General features: G+C 32.5%; 3 protein-coding genes across 6 annotated transcripts in view; all 3 read left to right on the plus strand.

The window, feature by feature from the left end:
- The window catches only part of LOC145334914 (uncharacterized), a 22,170-nt gene extending 16,515 nt beyond the window's left edge, over window positions 1–5,655 (plus strand). The window contains exons 22-23 of one of the 2 annotated variants that reach the window (XR_013885048.1): window positions 2,848–5,128; window positions 5,327–5,655. Coding sequence is in view for 1 of the 2 variants with exons in the window: in XM_080180544.1 (XP_080036670.1) it covers window positions 2,848–2,921 (74 nt within the window). In the remaining variant the exon portion in view is untranslated. Of the gene's footprint in view, window positions 1–2,847 lie in introns of both variants that reach the window. The other variant, XM_080180544.1, reaches the window with a different exon arrangement.
- Nct (Nicastrin) lies at window positions 5,652–17,621 on the plus strand. Of its 2 annotated transcripts, XR_013885047.1 has the most exons (18): window positions 5,652–5,720; window positions 6,240–6,339; window positions 6,716–6,776; window positions 8,811–8,880; window positions 9,207–9,288; window positions 9,981–10,092; window positions 10,369–10,471; window positions 11,058–11,267; window positions 11,545–11,688; window positions 12,123–12,217; window positions 12,391–12,672; window positions 12,848–12,962; window positions 13,555–13,641; window positions 14,179–14,543; window positions 15,031–15,130; window positions 15,645–15,745; window positions 16,496–16,739; window positions 16,951–17,621. XR_013885047.1 is itself a non-coding variant. In XM_080180543.1 (17 exons), the coding sequence occupies exons 1-17, from the start codon at window positions 5,698–5,700 to the stop codon at window positions 16,624–16,626; spliced, it is 2,181 nt and encodes a 726-aa protein (XP_080036669.1). In that variant the 5' UTR covers window positions 5,652–5,697; the 3' UTR covers window positions 16,627–17,621. The 2 variants fall into 2 exon arrangements, 1 of the variants encoding a protein (XP_080036669.1); XM_080180543.1 differs by having other exon boundaries at window positions 16,496–17,621.
- Window positions 17,622–17,625: 4 nt separating this feature from the next.
- E(z) (histone-lysine N-methyltransferase E(z)) overlaps window positions 17,626–23,286 on the plus strand; it is a 50,950-nt gene continuing 45,289 nt past the window's right edge. For both annotated transcript variants that reach the window (XR_013885046.1, XM_080180542.1), the window contains exons 1-7: window positions 17,626–17,845; window positions 17,937–17,999; window positions 18,110–18,187; window positions 18,806–18,962; window positions 20,273–20,336; window positions 21,464–21,542; window positions 22,902–23,046. Coding sequence is in view for 1 of the 2 variants with exons in the window: in XM_080180542.1 (XP_080036668.1) it covers window positions 17,756–17,845; window positions 17,937–17,999; window positions 18,110–18,187; window positions 18,806–18,962; window positions 20,273–20,336; window positions 21,464–21,542; window positions 22,902–23,046 (676 nt within the window). In the remaining variant the exon portion in view is untranslated. The remainder of the gene's footprint in view (window positions 17,846–17,936; window positions 18,000–18,109; window positions 18,188–18,805; window positions 18,963–20,272; window positions 20,337–21,463; window positions 21,543–22,901; window positions 23,047–23,286) is intronic.

Genomic DNA, 23,286 nt, shown 5'->3' on the forward strand with positions numbered 1-23,286 from the left:
TAGCAAATTCTTGCAAAACATAGCAAATTCTTGCAAAACATAGCAAATTCTTGCAAAACATAGCAAATTCTTGCAAAACATAGCAAATTCTTGCAAAACATAGCAAATTCTTGCAAAACATAGCAAATTCTTGCAAAACATAGCATTTATGTCCTTAACATAGCAAATTCTTGCAAAACATAGCAAATTCTTGCAAAACATAGCATTTATGTCCTTCACATAGCAAATTCTTGCAAAACATAGCAAATTCTTGCAAAACATAGCAAATTCTTGCAAATCATAGCATTTATGTCCTTCACATAGCAAATTCTTGCAAATCATAGCATTTATGTCCTTCACATAGCAAATTCTTGCAAAATATAGCAAATTCTTGCAAAACATAGCAAATTCTTGCAAAACATAGCAAATTCTTGCAAAACATAGCAAATTCTTGCAAAACATAGCAAATTCTTGCAAAACATAGCATTTCTGTCCTTCACATAGCAAATTCTTGCAAAACATAGCAAATTCTTGGAAAACTTAGCATTTCTGTCCTTATCATAGCATTTTGGTCCTTCACATAGCAAAATCTCACAAAACATAGGTTTTTCTGACCTTTTTCTACCAGGAGATCAGAACTAAATCAGAACACACATAACAAGAGTTTTTACATAATACATTAAGATTATCAATTATGCATTTAACTCTGCATAAATTATGATAATTCATTATTATTACCCCTCCCCCCTCCCCCTATTTAAAATTTACCCCTGCATAAATTATGATAATTTATGCTGAGTTAAATGTACTGTTTGAACTTCTATCTAACAGGATATGAGAACTTAATCAAAACACACACATAACAAGAGTGTTTACATAGTACATTCAGATTAACAATTATTCAATTGGCCCCTTTTCAGTCCATCATATGACATGGGAAGGAGGTTGAGGAGCATTTTATGCAGCCTAAATTCCACTATGCTATGCCACTTTTCCTAAAAGGCGTCATAGCTGGCCTCTTTTGTGTCCATCATATGACATGGGAGGTGGTGCCATGTAGGAAAAGTGGCATTGCATTCTTGGGAATTTAGACTGCATAAAATTCTCCTCAACCTCCTTCCCATGTCATATGATGGACTGAACAGGGGCCAGCTATGACGCCTTTTAGGCCCTAAAATGCAATGCCACTTTTCCTACATGGCACCATAGCTGGCCTCTTTTGTGTCACAACCTCCCAGTTCTCATATCCTGTTAGATAGAAGTTCAAACAGTACATTTAACTCAGCATAAATTATCATAATTTATGCAGGGGTAAATTTTAAATAGGAGGGGGGGAAGGGGTAATAATAATGAATTATCATAATTTATGCAGAGTTAAATGCATAATTGATAATCTTAATGTATTATGTAAAAACTCTTGTTATGTGTGTTCTGATTTAGTTCTGAGCTGGATCTTTAAATAGGTTTATAGGTGATTTAAACCGGGGCGATTCATTTGGCGCACCATCAAATTATTAATATCAATCTTTAAATCGAATTTGCATGGGCGATTTAGATCGGGCAGTGGCGCGGGCCCGGCGCGGCAATGACACTCACCGAGTTTAAATCGGGGTGATATATTTAATAAATAAATATTTTTTTTTAATTACTTTAATATTTTATTCCAAACTATCGTGAAAACATTTTTATAGTTATTTTTAAAATAAATTATATATTAATGTTTCATATAAAATGCCATACTGACACGGCATTTATATGAAAATGCCTTACTGACACGGCTTATGTAATAAAATTGTACTGGCACGGATCGATATTTTAGTGAGTGCGCAAGCGATTTAACAATACCGCGCCGAAAATCTTTTAAAAATCAATGTTTTATAAGTGCGCCGTGGCTCACCATCAGCGCGCCTACGGTTCACCTCTGAATCGCCCCGATTCAGCGCACTATAAAAACAATTTAAAGATCGAGCTCTGATCTCCTGGTAGAAAAAGGTCAGAAAAACCAATGTTTTGTGAGATTTTGCTATGTGAAGGACCAAAATGCTATGTTAAGGACAGAAATGCTAAGTTTTCCAAGAATTTGCTATGTGAAGGACAGAAATGCTATGTTTTGCAAGAATTTGCTATGTTTTGCAAGCTATGTTTTGCAAGAATTTGCTATGTGAAGGACATAAATGCTATGTTTTGCAAGAATTTGCTATGTTTTGCAAGAATTTGCTATGTTTTGCAAGAATTTGCTATGTGAAGGACAAAAATGCTATGTTTTGCAAGAATTTGCTATGTTTTGCAAGAATTTGCTATGTTTTGCAAGAATTTGCTATGTTTTGCAAGAATTTGCTATGTGAAGGACATAAATGCTATGTTTTGCAAGAATTTGCTATGTTTTGCAAGAATTTGCTATGTGAAGGACATAAATGCTATGTTTTGCAAGAATTTGCTATGTGAAGGACATAAATGCTATGTTTTGCAAGAATTTGCTATGTGAAGGACATATAAACTATTTTATGCAAGATTTTGCTATGTGAAGGACCAAAAAGCTAGGTTTTGTGTGGTGAAGGGAGGCTACTTATGTCCTTCATCTTGCAAAATCTTTGTTAAGGGAGACAAGTTATGCCCTTCATCTAACAAATTCTCACATAAGGGAAGCTACTTATGTCCTTCCTAGGAAGGTGACTTCTGTCCTAATTAAGGAATGACTTTGTTTTCTTTCCATGATCCTTGAAATTTAATCTGCTTCTATTTGAGATACATAATTCTTATCAAATGTAACTATAAAAAATAACAACCAGGATTCGAGCCTATTAAAATCAACAAATATTTTTATTTCAAATTTATATGTGTAAGATTTTAATAGTTTCAAATATTTAGGTTGTAAAAAGATCTCAGCCAAAGTGATGTTAGCTGCTAGAACCAAAGAAAATGCAAGTAATAGCGAACTATAAACAAAAAATATCATTATCGAAACTCATCACAGGGCCGGGAAAATTAAAAGATAACAAAGATAATAATTTCCAGAAGTAGCGAAGCTTATTGATTTACCTACCTAATGATGATAGGCAAAATGACCATTTCTGTAGATTAAAATTATTGGTTGAAAAGAATGTACAATGCAAGTTTAAACCAACCAATCAATAAAAGATTTTCTTTTAAGCCAACAATTAAAAGGAATTTGTTTATCAGACACTAGGTTCCAGTTTAATTTACATATCTATGCCCTCTTCCTCTTTGGTAAAAATGCGCTATTTTCTTTTAGCTAGCTGTCTGATGCTTTATACCCTTAGAAACCAACTGACAGTTCCACCGAAAGAAAGACTTGTAGAGTAACTACGCTACTGTTTTCTTTCTGAAATCAATAACATCCTAAATTACCTTTAGGTAGGTAGGTATTTTATTACCTTAGAATAGTTTTTCTTGTTAGGTACATATTATACAGTATGATTTATAATGTAAAGCACAATTTTTTAAAATCTTTTGAAACTGTCACTTAATTAATATACTTTTGGACCTTATTAAAATTATAATTGATATACTGTAGTTTAAAAAGATATGAATCTATTATATTTATTTTTTTAATATCTATATTTAAATTGAATGTAACGTATTTATTATTAATGTTTCACTTATATGTATTATCTTTAACTCTCTTTATGTAATTTTTTTGTCTATTTATTATAGTTGTTCTATATAGATATTTACTTTATAACAGTTGCCATATTAACTTTAAATTAGATGTCATATTTTATTTATTTACAAGTGAGGCAAAATAATCTTTCTGAATGTTGTGATATACGGTTAAATAGGATGTCCCATTTTTTACACTATTTGTATTAGCCTGGCTTAGATTTTATTATTGTTTTACAGGAGTGTATAATTTTAAAATTGACCCGGCTCTGGGATCGAGGGGGGTAAAAAAAATAAAAAATAAGTGGTTGGAGGGGAAAAAAATGTAAAAATTAAAAAAACTGAAAACATTTATTCCATTCCTTCCCCCCCCCCCTCCTTGGTGAAAAAAAAACTAAAAAATCTGTGGTAGGAGGGATAAAATAAATAAAATATAGAGTTCTTTAAATATTTTTCCATTTTCCCTCCTACTTGGTGAGAAAAAAGTAGGGGGGAAAAAAATTTTTGTAGCTGGGGAAAAAAAATAAATCTTGTGCAGAATATACACCACTGTTGTTTTACCAATTTGATCGAACCTAATTTATTTCTAACATGTGTAAAATGGGACACCCTAGTTAATACGCTCAAATATGCAGTGTCAAAAAAAGTAATGTTTGAAAGAAAAAAAAAGTCGTCCAATTAAAGTTTGGAAAATCTACGATTTTAGTTACAATTCTGAAATACCTATAAATATTTCTATTCGTAGCTCAGCAATAAGAAGAAACATTACACTAGTCATCAAAGTTTTGTAATAACGCTTTCTTATTTGTTGGCTCAACAACTTTGGGGACTTTAACGAATTTGTATTGGTTAGTTCATTAAGTTGGGTGTTAAAACGTTTTAACTACTAATTTTAATCTACTGGATGGGGTAAATTTGTTTATCATAATCATTATTTTGTCGGCCTTAGTCTTATCCCTTTAGATCCCTGGTTGATTATAATGTAGCAGCGCGACTACAGAGACTATATATGTGATGAATGTATTGTTAAGATCTCAATGTCTGTGTTCTACCAATATTTAGTTTTTTGAAAAGGAGGGTCATTTTGTTTTGCGTAATTCCGTAAAGTTGGGTATTGGGTTGTAGTCAAATGCTCTTCTGAATTATGGACCATTTCATATAAATACATTGGGATAAGTTATTAATTAAGAATAGTTGACTTGATAATTGCATTTTACGGTAACACACAACTTTACGGAAAATACGCGAAAAAAATGACCCTCTTGTTTGTTGGTTGTGTCAAATATAGCTGTCAACTTTTTTGTGTGTCAAAATATTATTACTGTACCTACACATATTATTTATTTGTATGCCTTTAGATATTTAGTTATTTAATAGATTTATTTAATTTAAAATGTCTTAAACCATATCAATTTAATATTAACCAAAAATGCTCAAATCTTTATATAGGACAGAAAAGATTTTTTAAGATTCATATACCAGAACTAATAAGACCCAATCTACTTAATAAAGTACATATTTTTGTTTGGTGATATGCAAAAAAAAGGATATAACGTCTAAAAATAAGAAATTTTAGCCTCAAAAGTGTCAAAGAGTAAGAATTTTAATAAATAAAACTTGTTCTTGCTCAATAAGATGCAATTTATCTATTTTGTCTTTGACTGGAGGCAATATTGTTTTTTAGGTGCTTTATTCTTTTCTGTTTTTATGCAACTCATCTTTTTAGCTTTAACCACATTTTCATATTTACGATTATAACTCATCCCAAGACAATGGCATTTAATTACCTTTATGTGATATTTTGGCAGGGGCAGGGATATTAGTTCTGAAGATAAAATAGCTTAAAACTAACCTATGTCAAAATCCATAGGTAGTAGTTCTAAATATTTATTTGATTTTCAGGATTTATTTTCATGTCCTTGCACTTATATTTATGAAATCAATCCTATTATTGTTTATGAAAAATACTCTTTGTATTTATTATTTATGTAAAACTTATAACTATATCAACATCTATGTTCAATTTTAAATGTAATTGTCACCGTTATTTTTAGATTTTAATGTTTGAAAAATGAGCTGAAGTGAAAAAGATTTAAGATGATGTTTAAAGTTTTTCTTAGGTAAGTGTGGACATCTTTTAAAATAGAGGTATTTGTTAGGGAGGGTGGGGACAATGGATTGCAAGTCATGCTGGTACCCAAAGTTTTATAAAACTAACATTGCCCATATCTTACTTTTTAATCAATTATTTTTTTGTCTAAAAGGGGTATTCTTGTTTATCATCATTTGGGATGCATTAACTTTTGTACATCATCCTAGATTGTACCACTCAATCAAGATTTAATACAAGTCAAAAAAGCTTTTAAATGATTACTTACATGTTCTTAATGATTTGGATCATAGAAAGAAAACGAAGTTGCTGGTTTTATCGTATTTTCACAGTTGCTTTTGAAGGGTTATTTTAGGTTAGGTAAGGTTAAGTAAATGCTAATGATTGCCACGCAGGGTTAGAAAATATGCCCCGCAGGCTAGAAATAGGAGAAAGGCTACTGTGAAAAAACGACAAAACCGGCAACTTCGTTTTCTTTCCATGATCCAATGATTTTTTATTTAACTAATAATAGAGTTGTAATTTTCAGTGTGTTACTTGCACTCTCAGCTGCAGAGAGGCTGAACCAATCCATCTATAGAAGTTTCAGCAATATCAAAGCTTGCTTTAGACGCTTGAATGGTACTAATGTAAGTAATAACTCATTTTGTAGTAGTACAGCTATCCAATCTAGGATTTGTTTTTCCATTTGTCATTAAAAGTACCTTTAGGTAGTAGCTAAGTGCAAATGACAGGTGTCCCAACTATTTAACAAGAACGAGCATCACGCTTATCTTTACCTTGAAACAAATAATGAACCTTGGAATCTTACACATAAATAGATTTAAGCCCAGAATCTGTTTTAAACTGTCTGTAAGATAAAGGCCTCATAAGAACAGTAATACGGTTTTCATGAAACCTAATTTTTGCCTGTAAAAGTTTTGCAGTAAGATAATCGATTCAAGCAATATTTTTCCGTTAATCACAGTACCAAAAGTTTTTATCCTGTTCTTATTTTATTTTCAGGAGTTTGGTTGCACATCCGATTTCAGTGGTAATGTTGGGGTGCTGCAATATATTGACTCTCAGGAACATATCTTTACATTATTTAAAGGGATAGTTCTACGAAGTGTATTTAAAGGTACTTAGAGTAGTGAACTTTTATATGTCTTAGTAGAATATATTAGGCATTGGATAGATATGATTATATGTTAAAGAATTTTTAACATTGACCAGGCCCAACTTTTTTTATTTGACAATATCTAAAAAAAGTTAAAGTGATTTGCCACATAAATTACATGAGAATGGTCTATTTTTTCCAAATATGTATAGCCAAAACACCAATATCAGAGAATCTTTTTCCACATATTTCACAAGAGTTATAAAAAAATTGAACATATTCTACTAAGACATATAAAAAGATCACTACTCTAAGTACTATACTAAATATTTTATTGGTCATTCTTTGTTGTTATGTGTATTTTGTTGTATAAAAAGTTTGAAGTTCTATTAACTAGTAAATGCTATCTAAAGTTGTATTTATGACAAAAAAGTTTTTGCCATATATAACATGCAACGAAGTTAAAAATAAAAATGAAAACTCATTTTTTAAGGAAAATCCCTGGTCAAATCTTTTAATTTTAATCAATAACTTTATATTATGCACTACTACGTAATTTAAAAAAGAAAAAACTTACAGTTCACTATTTTTTTTAAAATGCACTTCGTGAAACTATCCCTTTCCCGGGCAGGTTTTTTATGAATTTTAAGGAATGGAAGGCCAACCCACGCATGAGATAATGTCTCTAGAAATTTAAGTCCCCCTAAAATGTTTTTAAAATGGCATATAAATCATATAAACAACCCCTTAAATAGTGGATGTAAATATTCATTCCATTGCAAAAAACGCGATATTGGGTTTGTTTAAATATCCATTTATTTGGCATTTTTCAAGAATGTCAAGCGTGGGAAAATTTTTCGAGTGTGGGAACCATTTAATTTGATTTAAATGGTACATATGATTTTCATTTAAATTCATTTTTTGGGACCGTGAGAAAATTTTTTTAACGTGAGAACCATTTAATTTTCATTGAATTTCATTTTTTGGAAGTGTGGGAAAAAATGGGAGAAAAAATATGTTTTAGTATAAAGAAATGTTCTATCAGTTTCAAACCTTTTTCATTCTATAGATCATACTGACTTTGGAAAAACTGTCAGACCGATTTTTGAAATTCAATCTGTGAAAAAAGATATTCAAGTTTAAATTTTTTGTTTTGAAAATATTATTTTACATGTATTGACGCCATCTTGGATTATGATAATTTTTTTTGTTAGAAGATTTTTTTTCTAAAATATTTTTAAAAAATTAACTTTTTACAATAAAAAAATCATTGAACTTAAATTGACCAATAATACAAAGATTTTTTCTCTTTGATTTGGAAGATTTTTAATGATTTTTATTTTTAATGTCAAATAAAAACACAACAGTGAAAAAAATGAAAATTAAATGAAAAAACGTTTTATGATTTTATTCAAGAAATTATTTGCTAACATCACCTTTTTGTTGCAATAGAATGTTATTTAAGCAAACAAAATTTAGCATAAATGGATATTTAAATCCCAAGGTATTAAATGATCGAGCGTTAGCTCATCATTTAATACCTTGGGATTTAAATATCCATTTATGCTAAATTTTGTTTGCTTAAATAACTCATTTATTTCCCGGGTATGATCATTTATATCCCGGGTATCATTTTTAGAAGATTTTTAATTTTTTTTGGAAGATTTTAGAATTTTTATTAATTACTAAAAGAAAGAAAATAATCTCCTTTTTTCATATTTATAATATTTTTTGAAAAGAACACTTATTTTCAATATATATAATTTAGCATAAAAATGAGTTTTTGTTTAAATGAGAATGATATTCCTGTCCAGTTTTTTGTTTAGGAATGAATATTTTTTACCCTCGTGAATAAATGATGACCTATCGGTCCATAGTTTTTGAATGTGTCAAAGGATGTATGTGGGTCTGTTTAAATGAAATTATGCGTTATTGGCCATCTTTATAGATTATTGGAGAAATATTTTAGTTTTCCACAATGTTAAATGATGTATTGTGTATAGGATGTTTCTAGTATACAAAACAAAGATCACGCACCCTACGTAGTTCTACTTAGCCCTGAGGTTTTTAGGTACGAATTTTTATTTTCCAGTATCCCTTCGAATTCGATTTATATTCGGTGGATTAAAACTGGTTCTCAGCCACACTGAAAAATGATGTATAGCATCGTATTATATCCAGTGTTCTACGAAAATAAAAATGTAAAAACTTGTTTTAATCTTAAAATTGTACATTTTTATATCCACGGAAAGCTGTTAATAATACGATGCGAAAAATAACTAGGTATTATCCACTAAGAACTTTTTTTGCTACTCTAATATCTGGTTATCCGGTACTATAAATCAGCCGGATATCCGGTATCCGGCCTAACCCTAATAAAAATTATACCTTTTTTAGTGGCAGTATGTTGGAGAAATTGAAGGATTCTGGAAATGTGAATGGAGTTATTCTACCTGGCATCAAGGAAGGAAAATGGAAGGTAGGAAATGTACAAATGAAATTGATATGCACTAACCATGTAAAGTGCTTTTATGTATTTATGGTAGGATAAGTGAGAACTGAGAAGGCCGAATAAAATAAATATGCAAATAATGAGGCTTAATACAACCTCTCTTGTTGTGTGGCCATAAATTTCTACACTTCATCTCATGGGTGTATATTTTTGAAATTGACCCTGCTGAGGGGGGAGGGGGTAAAAAAAAATATGTGGTTGGGGCGAAAAAAATGTGAAAGTTAAGTGGACTGAAAGCCTTTTTTCTATTTTTCTCCCCTCTTTGGTGAAAAAAAACTAAAAAATTATATGTGGAAGGGGGCATAATATGAATAGGTAAAATAAAGAGTTCTGAAAATATTTTTCCATTTTATCCCCTTCTTTGCTGGAAAAAACTAGTAGGGAAAAAATTAAAAATTTGCAGCAGGGGAAAAAAAAGTAATCTTTTGCAGAATATAATTATACATCCCTGCTTCATCTTTAGAAGATGCATATTGCATGTAATGTCATAAGTGTACAATTTTAAATTGTTTCACTTTTAAGATGAATAAAGGCATACCTATTGTTTAGAATAGGAAAATAAATACTGGGTTAGCATATTTAAGTTCAAATTCATTTCGTGAAACTATCCTTTTAAAATGAGTATTTCATTTAAGTGATTATTTTTGATAATATTTCAGAACAAGATTCCAAGTGCTCAGTCAGACGATGTACCTTGTCCCAATCAAGGCTCCAGTATCTATCCTGATTCAGCGGATCAATGTGGCAGCACCAGTAGTCCTTGGAATCCAGGTATGTTTATTATCATATTTATTAGTAGTGAAGTTACTCTATAATTCACATTTGTCTGTCCATCCGTCTGTGTGTAAAACTGTGATGGGAATTTAATTTTCTCGACTACAATTTTATATAGACTTCTGATATTTTTGTGAAGATACCCCTTACTAGAAAGCATCCAATATACCAATTTTATTTGATATTTATATATTACTTAGGTACTTACCTAACTATCTTTAAAAGTGTTTATTTTATCTACTTTTTTTATGAATTTTGATATTACCTCTTTAGCTGGAGAGAATATTCTATGGAGAAATTGGGACTTTCCCATATTTCTAATCAATGATGGAAATACTACCCAAGATCTGTTTGACTGCTATGAAGAATTTAACAGGTATAAGCAGGAATGGAGCTGGGGAATTCGACTGTTAAATACACTAGTCTCCAAGGTTTCCTAATAACGTTGCCTTATTCATTGGCTTAACAACTTTGGGGACTTTCAATGAATTTTGATTGGTTTGTTTATGAAGTTTTTAATTGTCCAAACATTACAACCACCAATTGTAGTCTACAATTGTGAATTATCATTTGGGATGTACATCAATTTATCGGACATTGTTTTATAACTTGAGAGCCCTGGGTATAAATCATGTTAATGACTACGACTGTTTTCGTAAATGGCATCTAGTCGATTTTTTACATGTTTGGGGTTGAATTTTTAGGGAGTATTTTGTTTTCCTATACGGCCTGTAGGGTCAATACCTGCAATACCCCAACCCTGAGGGGCTACACAATACCCAATATAACCTAAACTAAAGTAATAAGATAAAAAAAACGAAAATATTACTCTCCTTGTTTTAATTATTTTTTCAAAATTAGAGTAGGGGTTCTGTTCCAGAATAGACTCTTTAAAGGAGACCACCCTAAAATATTTTCTACTTTTTAATATTTTCAGACATAACCTTTATTTATTCTTTTAGTGGCACTGAACCAAACTGGCCGTTGTGTTCTGTAGAGCTGAAATCCCCCATGTATGCTGCTAAAGATTCGGAGACATGTTTCCGTCGTTCCAATATTGTGGTCACCCTGACCCCACAGGATTACTGTGAACCATTGAGTGACTATAACCTCTACTATTTCCAATCCCCGAGAAATAGAACTAAGGCGGATGGCAGTAAAATTGCACAAAAGTAAGTTATCTAATTTATACTCATGGAGGGAGGGGACGGTTGACTTTAATTATTTCACTGTTACTCAAAGTTTTATTTTAACGTTATCTTTTTGTGTTAGCTCATAAACTTTGGACACTCTTAATAAGATTTTCTTGGTTGATTTAAAAAATTAAAACTGTAATGACCAATATTTTTAGCTCTTAATTTTTATTCATCATGATTGGGGATATTGTAAATCCGTTAAATATTGTTTAAAAAATCTTCCAAGGAAAATAATGGATCTGTTTTGATTTAGGGATAAGAGTGTTGTTGTGATAATGGCTCGTTTGGACGCGCTTAATATCTTTGACAAAGAAGAAAATGGATTTGACAGTCCTTCTACTGGAATTGTTACGTTGATTGCTACTGCTGAAGCAATAAAAAAATCGTTGGTGAATAGGTTAGATTTTGTTTATTCTAAAGGGGGTAAATTTAAAGGGAGTAAATTTTGTTTATTCTGAAGGGACTAAATTAACCGAAATAAAGTGTTTTCTTGAAGAATATTAGGTATAGGTTGAGATAAATTGAATGTATTTCATTATTAAGTAGCGCATTCAATAAGATGAAATTGATTCGTATAACATTAAACTTTTCCTATGAGAGGATTGATGCGAAGCAAGGATTAAAATTCGTGGCGTTATCCTCTTAGAAAATTTTTTTTTCAATTTTTTTCCAAAGTGAAATCATATTATGAGAATATTTGATATTGCAAATTCCATTGTATGTGATTCGTACAGCTTCTAACAATTCAACATTACTTAAAGTAAGGTGCATGCAAATGTTCATTTTTTAATGTAGTTTGCTGCTTTGCAACTCAATAGTTATTTTTTTCAGTTACAAGCCTGGACATGAGAACATTCTATTCTTACTTGTCCATGGAGAGTCTCTTGATTATCTTGGATCCAACAGACTTGTCTATGATATGATGAAGGAATGAAATAACTTTGATTGCTCATATGATTTATATTCCATAGATAAAAAAGAATTAGTATGTTCTTTAATGAAGTAAAACTTAAAGTGGACTAAAATAACGATCCCCCCAATACCCCATCCTCTCCCCTCCTACTATTACTTGCAATCAAAGCTATACCAACAAAATCCCAGGATGATTTCCCTGCAAAACTTGCCAAAGATATTGAAGAAGATGCATCAACAACAAGCAGAATATTAAGCAACGGTACCCAGCCATTATTCAATCTGGACCACATCAAATACATCATAGAGCTGGGTCAGCTGGCTAATACTAAATCCTCAACGCTGTATTATCATGCCCATAATTTGATACCGGATTTGGAGAATATTATCGCCTCGCTACGCCGGTCATCTGTGGATGTTAAGGCGAGCTCCAGAAGTGTCCTACCACCTAGCTCTGCCCAGTCTTTTCTAAAGGAAAAACCTCTATAAGTTTTTCAAGTTTTAATAACCCTACAACTCTATAACACTCCTTTTACACCAAACTTGAACGTTTTTGTTTACATAATTGCACTTTGAGAAGCTTCACTGTTTTTAGACATAAAGTTAAATAGAAAAATAGATATAAAAATTATAGAGTATTAATTTAAAGGAGAAATCAGACATTCCTGTAATGGTGCTAACTAATTTTGACGAACAATTTGCTAATCTGTATTATCATAGCATTTATGATACGGCCTTGGTTCATAACTATAACTATTCAAAGGAATTGATAGATATAATTTTTTGATTATATTGCACTAGAGCTCATATGATAGATAGTAATTACACTGAGAGACATACAGACATAAATTTAAATAAAAATAAATTGATAGTAAGATAGTTATCACATTTAAGAGTAGGTAGTATTTTCAAAGATAGATAGATATGCGTTTATTGTTTCAGACTGACAGATAAATATCAAATTTTAACTAGTTACAGGAATAGAATTAAAGATATAGTCTTTATGGATGACATTTATAGTGAAATTTCACGTACCAAAAGTCAAACTGTTTGTAATTAGATGACAGACCAAGGAGAGAGGGGGGACATTGGACTGTACATTGCAATGGTTATGAATGTTATATTTTAACGCTATGTTATTTGTTGGCACAAAAACTTTGGTGACTATCATTACATGTATTGAATTTTGATTGTTCGTTTAAACTAAAAGTGACTAAACTTTTCGTCCAATGATTTTATTATAGAGAAAGGGCAGGTACTTTTGTTTATAATCAGTGGGGATGTATACTATGTTTTTCCATTTGGTCTTATACCTTGAGAACCCTGGTGACAGACATATATCTATCCAACTAAAGGGAGAGGCACAACCGATTGTGAGTCACCTAACTGGTGTAGCCACAGCACTGGCCAGTGCCCTAGCTGATCACGTTATTACTACAGGAATACTTGAACAAATATCATTAAAAAATTCGGGTTTTTTTTGTTTTTGTCGGTATCGTATGTTCAAAAAAGCTTAAAAATAATACATGGCCTGTAAATTAGAATTGTCCTTCTAGTCGACTGCTCTATTTTTTAGGGGTCAATTTCAACCTTTAAGTGGATAGAGTTATTATGAAGTCGTGTTACAACTCAAATAACATATACACTAAAATTATTTATTTTATAAGATACAAGCGGCTACGCCTCCTAGAGGCCTCTAGGGGCACTTAGGTTGATGGGGGCAGGAACTCGACCCCTCCCCATTTTTTTATTCAAAAAGCAAAAGTAAAAAAAAATAGATGGAGGAATTTTTTTTTTTTTTTTGGGGGGGGGGGGTTATTGTACCCCATGATCCCATCCAAAATAGTTAAAAACCTTCCCTAGACATATAAGAACCATATTATAATATATGTTCAGCGGTTAGTGAGATCCTTCGTTATAGACAAAAAAATCTTAATACTAAAATAGGATAAATGATATTTAAGTATGTTACTGTAGGCACACCACCACAAGCTGACCGCAAGAGTGTGAACGCCATGCTGGAATGTTACACACAAACAAAGAACTGCAGCCTGTACAGACTGGTCGGAACTCCAAATGGATTTCCCTACATTGGTAACCTGGACGAGGGACCGCACCCCCAATACATCAGTGTGCACTCCTCGTACCATACTGAGATGACTAAACAGATATTGCAGTATTTTACTGGAGATCTGGATCAGGATAGGAACTGTACAGATCCGGAGGAGAGGATAGTATTGAAAGATCACTGCCAGGAAGTTTGCCTGGAAAAGAATAGAGAACAGCAAATATATAGTTATCAGTTTATGGTTGGGAGTCAAGATTGTTTCAATTCTACAGGTATGATTCTATCAATAGTTACGTTAAACTGTACAAACCATGTACTTTATTACAAAATACTAGCAGTTGCGCATGCGCCCCTAGCACCTAGTGGCTTTTTATTTGAAGGGGTAGGATAGACCAGAAAAATGGCTGAAAACCAGTGTTATGGAGCCGCTTGATTTTGTTTTGGCTCGGGCTTCGCGGATCCGCCCCTGAAAACAAAGGATTTGGCTCCGGCTCCTAGTCTGAGCCGCACTTCTTGCAGCGGCTCCTGCCAAATATGGCGGCTCCGGCTCCACAACACTGCTAAAAACCATCCCAAGACTTAAATGTAAGAATAAAATAGCCTAAAACCACCCTGCGGACTATATGAAGCTTCTTACGAATGTAGATATCTTGTTTATATGTTATTGAAATCTTAACTACTAACAAAAAAGCTATTCTTATTACAACTAACAAATTTTATCAGAAATAGGAACGTTTCTTTAACTTTAATTATTTTTAGGTGCTATTTGTGGCAACTGTTATAAAACCTCGGTTGGCAAGAAAATGGCGCGAAGTCCAGCTTTTGAAGACGACATCTGGAAAACATATGATTGGGCCAGGTAGGATTATCATGAGTTTACAACCTAGAAAAATATAGATAGATACAGAATATACTCAAAAAGGAGGGAATTTTTTTTTAATGCACGTAATCTGATCATTGCATTAGGTGTATATGATCTTAAGGCAACATCCAACAGACAGATATCGCATCTTTGTTTAAAAGCTTTTAAGTGAGCATGTTTGCAGAAAAGTTACCTAGCTGTTTTAATTTAAGTGCTTAGTCGAGCAATGACCCTTCCCACCCCCTTATTTTCAAATAAATTGAAAAGAATGTGGGAAGAAGAAGTTTTTCATTTATTTGTTTATCTCTGGGCCAGGATAAGTTAGGTTATACTGGATGCTAGGTAGCTCTGTGCAGTTAGTGTCCCTCGCAGTAGTTATGCATAGGATCAAAACTACCCTTACCATTCTTTTTTTTTAATTTACTTCAAAAATAAAAAGGGGGGGGGGGGGGGTGTTTGGGAGTTCAGTACGGGCGGCTTCCTTCTACTTCCTGATGATAATTATTTCAAGTGGACAATACCCTACCTGGACCGAGTCCTACTGGAAGTCCATATCTGGCAGGATGTTCCTGCAGCCCAGTCCAAGCTCTCAACATTCCACATTTGCCATTGGTAAGCAAATTATGTCAGGGAGGGAGAGGACACTTCGCAGTTTATTACATTAGTCCCCAAAATTTTATAACAAGGTTTTCTTATTTGTTGCTTTACAACTTAGAAGACTATTATGCAATTTTGAATAGTTGGCTAATTAAGTTGAGCGTTCACACGTTTCAACCACTGATTGTAATCTACAGAAGGGGTAATTTTGTTCATATTCATTGGATATGTACATCAATTTATTGGCCACTGTCTTATCCCTTTAAATTCCTGAAATTATATACATGAGGCATGGTGAATAAAAAGGGGCTTGGCATTTTATTTTTACAAGAACATGGGAGAAAGAGGGTAATTTATTCCGAGTATTTTCTGTAAGTTGAAAGTAACTCTTAAGTCAAATGTTCTCATAAAGGTATACTGTTCTTAATTATGACCATTTCATATATATATACATTTAGTCATAATTAAGAACAGTTTGACATTATATGCGCATTTGACTAAACTGTAATACACAATTTTACGGAAAATAGTGAAAAATTATATTTTTGTCTCCCTTACTTTTCATCTATAAACTCACTAACTTTGAGATTTCTGTTCACCTGTATGAGTATCTTTTTTTAATTAACAAACCTTATCCTTAAAAGACTTAAATGGTCTTGTAATTCATATGCAATTAATATTTTCGCTTTAATGTTATTCTTTTGTCAAAGATGTGTGCTGGATAGTATTGTACTTCTTTGCTTTTATTCCACATATGTTTTCTAGGTATTATAGTGTCGCTGTTATCCTTCCCCATAACCTACTGGCTTCAGAAGAAATCCCAGATCATTTTTGAAAATGCGGGAACAGATATTTCCTCGACCACTAGCGCCAACCCAGCTCCGGTGGCGTTATAGCCAACTACTCAGCGCCAACAACAACAACATGCATTCCATGATATTTCAGACAGTCATATTTGATTATTATACCTCCGTTTAAGGACATTGAGGAAAACTGTCATTTTTTTCACGTATTTTCATTAAAATTGTTTTTTAGCATTTAGTCAAATGCTCATACTAAGTCAAACTGTTCTTAAATTTGACCATTTCATATATATATAATATGCATTTTGTCAAAGTTAAAAACAGTTTGACTTTTTCAGCGCATTTGACCAAACACTAACAAACAATTTTACAGAAAATACGTTAAAAATTACCATTTTAATTCTATTTGTTGAACAGGGCAGACAAAGATTTTGGTTTCTTTAATACAGATTATTTGTCACCCTTAGGATAAATTGGCCTTTTAGTTACCTTCAAATATTTTTCATTTTCTTAACACAAAACCAAAACAAAACATTTGGTAGGTAGTATTTTTTGATATTTTTAAGTCAATATTTAGTAGACCAAGTTGATTTTTTAAGGGCAAAACAATTTAGGTAATATACTAGCTAACTTAAAATAATAATTTTTTTGTAAACATAATCACATTTTTGTATTTTGTATAATGTATTGTATAAAAAAAACTAAAACACCAAAGCATTTAACTTATTAATTTAGCTTATTTAAAACTGATTTTTTTGTATAATATGGTAACATGTAAAAAAAATTTAATTACATTATCATCAATTACTTTCGCTAAAACCATTTGATTGCATTCAAAGTCATAAAAATATGAATTTGATTTTAAATTTTGTTCACTTTTTAATTTCTTGTAATTATAACTGATTTAACCTTACTGATTGTTAATGTTACTTATTTCATTATTTATTTAAGACGATTTAGATAAATACAGGAAACGTTGAAGCTTTTTAATTTTTGTCAGATTTGATTCAGTTTTCTGTTTTTATTTAAAATGATTTAGACTATTTATTAACCTAACCAACCCATGCTGTATCTGTGATGTATTGCAGGTTAATTCCTATTGGAGGATATTTTATCCAATCAGATTCCCCAATGTTTCGATTGGATGATATCTGACCAATTACAATGTAGATTTTCAGCTGGTAGATTTTTAATAATCTTAATAATCCAATAAGAAACAAGCATGGGCAAGAAAACTGGTTCTGTAGATTGGAGGAAGAGAGTTCAGACAGAATATGCTAAGCTTAAACAGCAGAAGAAAAGTCGTCACCAGGTAAATTTCATATCTTTTTATTGATTTTTGCACTAGTTTGAAATATTAATAAAATATCCTGGGCATTAAATTAAATTTTATTTGTTTTAAGGATGACATTAAAATGTCTTGGCTACGAAACAGAACTATCATAGAAGATGGAATTAAAAATCAGGTGGATTTATTTTTCAAAATATTTTTTGATTATTTTCATGCCAAATTTTATACGTAACCAAAGCTTCCATTTACCGTTTCCGAGATATTAATGTCATTTCATTATTGTAGGGTGAAAATTGTGCAGTTTGGGTTTGCAGTGAAGACCCACCTTCCCATTCACAGTTCATCAGAAGAGCGGAAGTTAAGGTAATTTTTTAATGAAGATAAACAAAATTACCCTTTACCTATGTATATTGGTAATAAAAACTTTGTTACTTTGTATAAGTTACAACCAGGGTTAGGCCGGATACTTTTTTGGCCGAAAACCGAATATCCGGCTGATTTCTAAGCCGAATACATAGCCAGATCGGATATCCGGCCCAACCCTAGTTACAACCCAATTTGATATTACACCACAAATCTTTTAAGCCAATGAATGCCATAGCGACTTTATAACCTCTTAATTGGAAATGATTTTTAGGTAGGTAGTTAATTTACTTAATACTTAATTACATTTTACTGTGTTTGTTTTGTATCTATGCATTAAGAATATCGTTGTTTGTCAGAGAGAGAGAGGGGACAAAGTCCCCAGAGTTTTATAATAACGTTTTCTTTTTCGCCGCTGGCTAATCATCTTTGGGGACTTAAGTGAATTTTGATTGGTTGGTTAATTTAGTTGAGTGTTGAAACGTTTCAACCACTAATTTCAATAGAAGGAGTTATCATCATGATGTACATTGTACATCAATTTATCGACCATTGTCTTATCCCATTAGTTCCCTGGTTGTTTGTGCTATTTATGAATTTGGTTGTCCTTGTTTTTAGGACAATGAGGGTAAAATCCAAAGTATCCCGATCAAGATCATCAACTCAGTGAACCCCATCCCTAACATGTACACCTGGGCCAATATCCAGCAGAACTTTATGGTGGAGGATGAGACGGTGCTCCATAATATTCCCTACATGGGCGATGAAGTCTTGGGTAAGCTTGTCCTATTAATAAAATCAAAGCATTTCTATAATTAGGTTAGGTCTGCACGCTCTTCGGTATGTTATGTATAGATCTTAATTTGGGCATGTTAGAATTGTCCTATCGATTTTAAACTTTGCATGATGATTCATAACAGTTAAAATATAGAAAGCATATTATCAATAGATCTATTTATGGCGTTAAAAACCTATATTTGAGAGGTTAGGTAATAAACGTTTTTCTGAAGCTAAGTAGATTTTTTGTGTTAGTTTAAATTACTCAAGACCTGCAGTTGTAATAATACATCTAGCTATAACACTACAGAAAAAAAACTTCTTTAACCCTTTACAGTCGGGCCCCTTGCCGCACCTTAATCGGTCGGGGGGGGGGGGGGGCGTTCAACGCCCCCCCTAATTATCTCAGTTCCTATTAGAGCTAGAGGGCTAAATTTTTTTGTGCAAGTCCCCTGTTTGATAATGATTTTCCGACCTTTTATAAGTCTAAGTCAATTTTCACTTCCTTCACCCTTTTATTTAACAACCTTTGTTTTTAGGTCTTTTTTTATTTAAAAATTTCAAACGGCTGTAATTTTCTTTTTTTGAAGCTAGAAGAAAAATTTTTTCCCAGAAAATGTTTATTTTTATGTAAATTTTACATTAGAAATATCAAAATATAAATTTCAGCGGCCGCAGCAGTACTTGGCAGCTGCCAGCCGCCGCAGTCGGCGGTCGGCGGGAAAACGGCGGCGGATCTTCAAAAAATTTTAATACGTTATGTAGACATGTAAGAAAAGCTTAAGTTTAAAATTTGAAGTCTCTAAGTCAAAAATTGCGGCCACAGGAGCCTTTTAAAGATTTCTGGAGACCTGGAGGATCAGGACCTGCAGGATCATACCTGGAACCTGAAAGTGACTTGAACACCTGTATTTCATATAAGGATGTACTACTAGAGGATTTTTTAATATTTTGGTATGAAAAATGCTTTGTTTTAGTCAAAAAAATATTTTTGCTCTTTACCTGGATGACCCTGCCAGGTTTGCTGGCATCCTGTGCCCGCCAGGATGGAGATATTCAAAAAATTCCAACTCTCAGTTATGTGTCATACCCATACTTAAAAAGTCAAGCAGTTTGGGCTCTTTATCTTTCACACACAGAAAATGAGATAGAAAAAACCGGATGGGGGGGCGTTCAACGCCCCCCCGACCGTTAAGGGTTAAGCTAACTAGTCAATTGTTATAGAACTAATATTAACTAGGTATAATTTTATTTATTATTATGTTTCATTTTTGTAAAAATGTTTCCGTATTTATCCTTTAATTTTAGATCAAGATGGAATGTTTATTGAAGAATTAATAAAGAATTATGATGGAAAAGTTCATGGAGACAGGTAGTTTTTTTTTATCCATTATCGCTTCGAAACCAATTAATATCCTGTGGATTAGAACCGGTTCTCAGCCATACTGAAAATTTATTATTAACAACGTATTATATCCAGTTTTCTACAAATATAATATTGTACATTCATAAGATTAAAACCAGTTTTTATTAACCTGTGTCTTCGGCATCTTGGGGCTAGAAAAACTGGTTTTAATCTTATAACTGTACATTTTTATATCCGCGGAAAGCTGTTTGTAATACGATGCGATAAATCACTATTAAGATTTACATCGTGTAGTTTTATGAAAAGAATTTCTCTTTTAAGAATTCTCTTGTATATTGAAATAAGAATGGTTGTTTTTAGTAGCAAAGCTACTCTATAATTTGAAATGCCCGTCTGTATGTATGCATATCTGAAACGTTTTGAGGGAAACGTGATTTTCTGAGATCCTTAAGTTCACATTATTTATATTTTCATCAAGTTTCATTAAGATTTGTTAATTATTTAGGGTGCTAGATCGATTCCTAGATTTTTTAATTTTCATGATTTTCTCGACTCTTATTCAAGATAGACGATTGAAATTTTTAGGGGTTAAATAAGTTCACATTCTACATATTTCCAAAGAATTTGGTTAAGATTTCCTTGTTGGTTGGGTGCTTGATCGATTCCTAGATTTTTACATTTTAAAAGGTTTCGTGATTTATTTTAGTTTATCTTTTATGTCACTGCACTGGAGTTCATTTTTCTTAGTGGCAATCCATAATTTTTGAGCTGCGCTACTTGTAGATGTTGTCATCCTTGTTCTCATAAAATATAGTCAACTGTTTGGTAATTCACAAAAAAACTAATTGAATTTGATATACCTAAATAATCTCTTCAAGAGAAATAAATTATATAAAGTTTAAGTCCCGAGATCGTTTTTGGACGTTGATTTAACCTATACCTCTGGGGACGGTTGTTAACAACGCCAAGTCATTCCCCCTAATATACCCATTTATGTAGAGCACCTGATATAACAGCATTAGGAACCATTGTATCGTCTTTGTTATTGGGCTGAGATTCGAACCTATCACATTCCGGACAATGTGTTACGCAATCTAACAAATCTAATAATCTAACCTAACATTTTTGTTTAGGGAAGGAGGAATTATTGAGGATGATATATTTGTTTCTTTGGTCAATTCTTTAAGAGAATTAGAACAGGATGATGAAAAGGTGGGTAAACTGGATACTAGTACCCAAAGTTTTATAAACCTGATCAATCATTGGTGGGCTTATAGCGTAGAGTACTTTTATTATAGCTTGATAGGGTGTCCCATAGAGTAGTGGTTAGCGCACTACGCTGTGGTTGGGAAAATCCGAGTTCAAGTCCCCTCATAGATATTGAACTTGGATGACAAATGCTGTTGCAATTTGTCAGAATATAACCACACAACCTTCCCTGAGATGCCCTTAGGTTGTAAGGAGGGAGATTTGTAGGAAGTTAGGATCCTACCTATCAAGCAACTGTGATCGTGCTTTCCCTCGTCCATGCTCCTCATTCATATGAGAGTGCCATTAATTAGGGTGGCTTAATATGGAACACCTGCCAAAAACTCTAGGCCAGGGTGATGTAATAATTGAGTAGCTTCCACGAGAATTGCGGGTCAGCTTGTGATGTAACATAGAATACACTCAGCTGTGCGCGAAGCTTACCAATCTATAATTGGCCAAAGGATTCTCACCTCCAATCTCCTCGAGCATCTGAATCCTAACTTCAGAGAATCAAGGCTACATACATACATTATAGCTTGATAGATTGGTTAAATTGCTAGCTTCTCACAAAAAAGATGTTTTTAAAATTATTTGACACCAAGACAAAATTAGAACTTAACCACTTACAGATATTTATTACTTAAAACAGAGAGCGAGAGGGTTATGAGCTGTTTATTACACTAGTTTCCAAAGTTTTTTGAAAGCGATTTCTTATTTGTTGGCTTAACATTTTTTAGATACCTGACTTACAGCTGTACCCTTCTATTCTATTATACCTTGCATCCAAATTACTTTTTTCCTTTCCTAAGACACAAGTTGGGCTGTTAATTACACTGGTACCCAAAATATTATAACCTCTTATTCGTTGGCTCTGATGCTTTTGGTACTTTTTAAAAAAAAATTGTGATCGGCTATTTGAAAACTTATAGTGCCCAAACGTTTTTAACAATGATTTTAATCTACAGAAGGGGTAATTTTATATATTATCATTGTGCATGTAAATAAAGTTATCTTTCATTGTCTTTCCTGGTCCTTATCAGGGATCTAAGGGGATAAGACAATGGCCAATAAAATAATGTACAGTCCCAATGATGTTTCACAAAATTACCCCTTCTGTTGAATATAATTAGTGGTTGAAACGTTTGAACAATCAACTTCATAAACCAACCAATCAGGATAAACTAAATTCCTAAAAGTTGCTAAGATATTTAACGAATTAGAAAACTTTATTATAAAACTTTGGGGGCCTAGTCTAATAAAGAGAACATTTTCCCCTCTCTCTCTGGGTCCTTTTGATCATCTATAAATATACCTATTCAGGATAAAGGTGAATCAACAGAGACAGAGACTGCTACTACTAAAGATGTAAAAGATGAAAATGAGATGATTATTGACCAAAGAAAGGCAGCCAACAATTCATTTATTCCATCAGAAACTATTTTCAATGCAATTGCTTCAGTTTTTCCAGGGATACTTTGGGATTACTTTTTTTAAGTTAGGCTACTATACAAGCAACTTTGTCCTGTGTTTTATGATTGATAGCAACCCTGGCCATCTCAGTTGGACCTTGATAGATTGGGAGAAGGTGGGAGGGGGTGCATAAATCCGAAACTTCTAACTACCTTCAGAAAATTTTACTTAGATGTCTAAAATCCACCGATTGGTTTTCTTGTTTTTCATAAATATTTTTAGACCATATTCTGTT

Source organism: Acartia tonsa, chromosome 13 (assembly GCF_053477335.1).
Source record: "Acartia tonsa isolate MP-2025a chromosome 13, ASM5347733v1, whole genome shotgun sequence".
In the NCBI taxonomy this organism is placed as follows: domain Eukaryota; kingdom Metazoa; phylum Arthropoda; class Copepoda; order Calanoida; family Acartiidae; genus Acartia; species Acartia tonsa.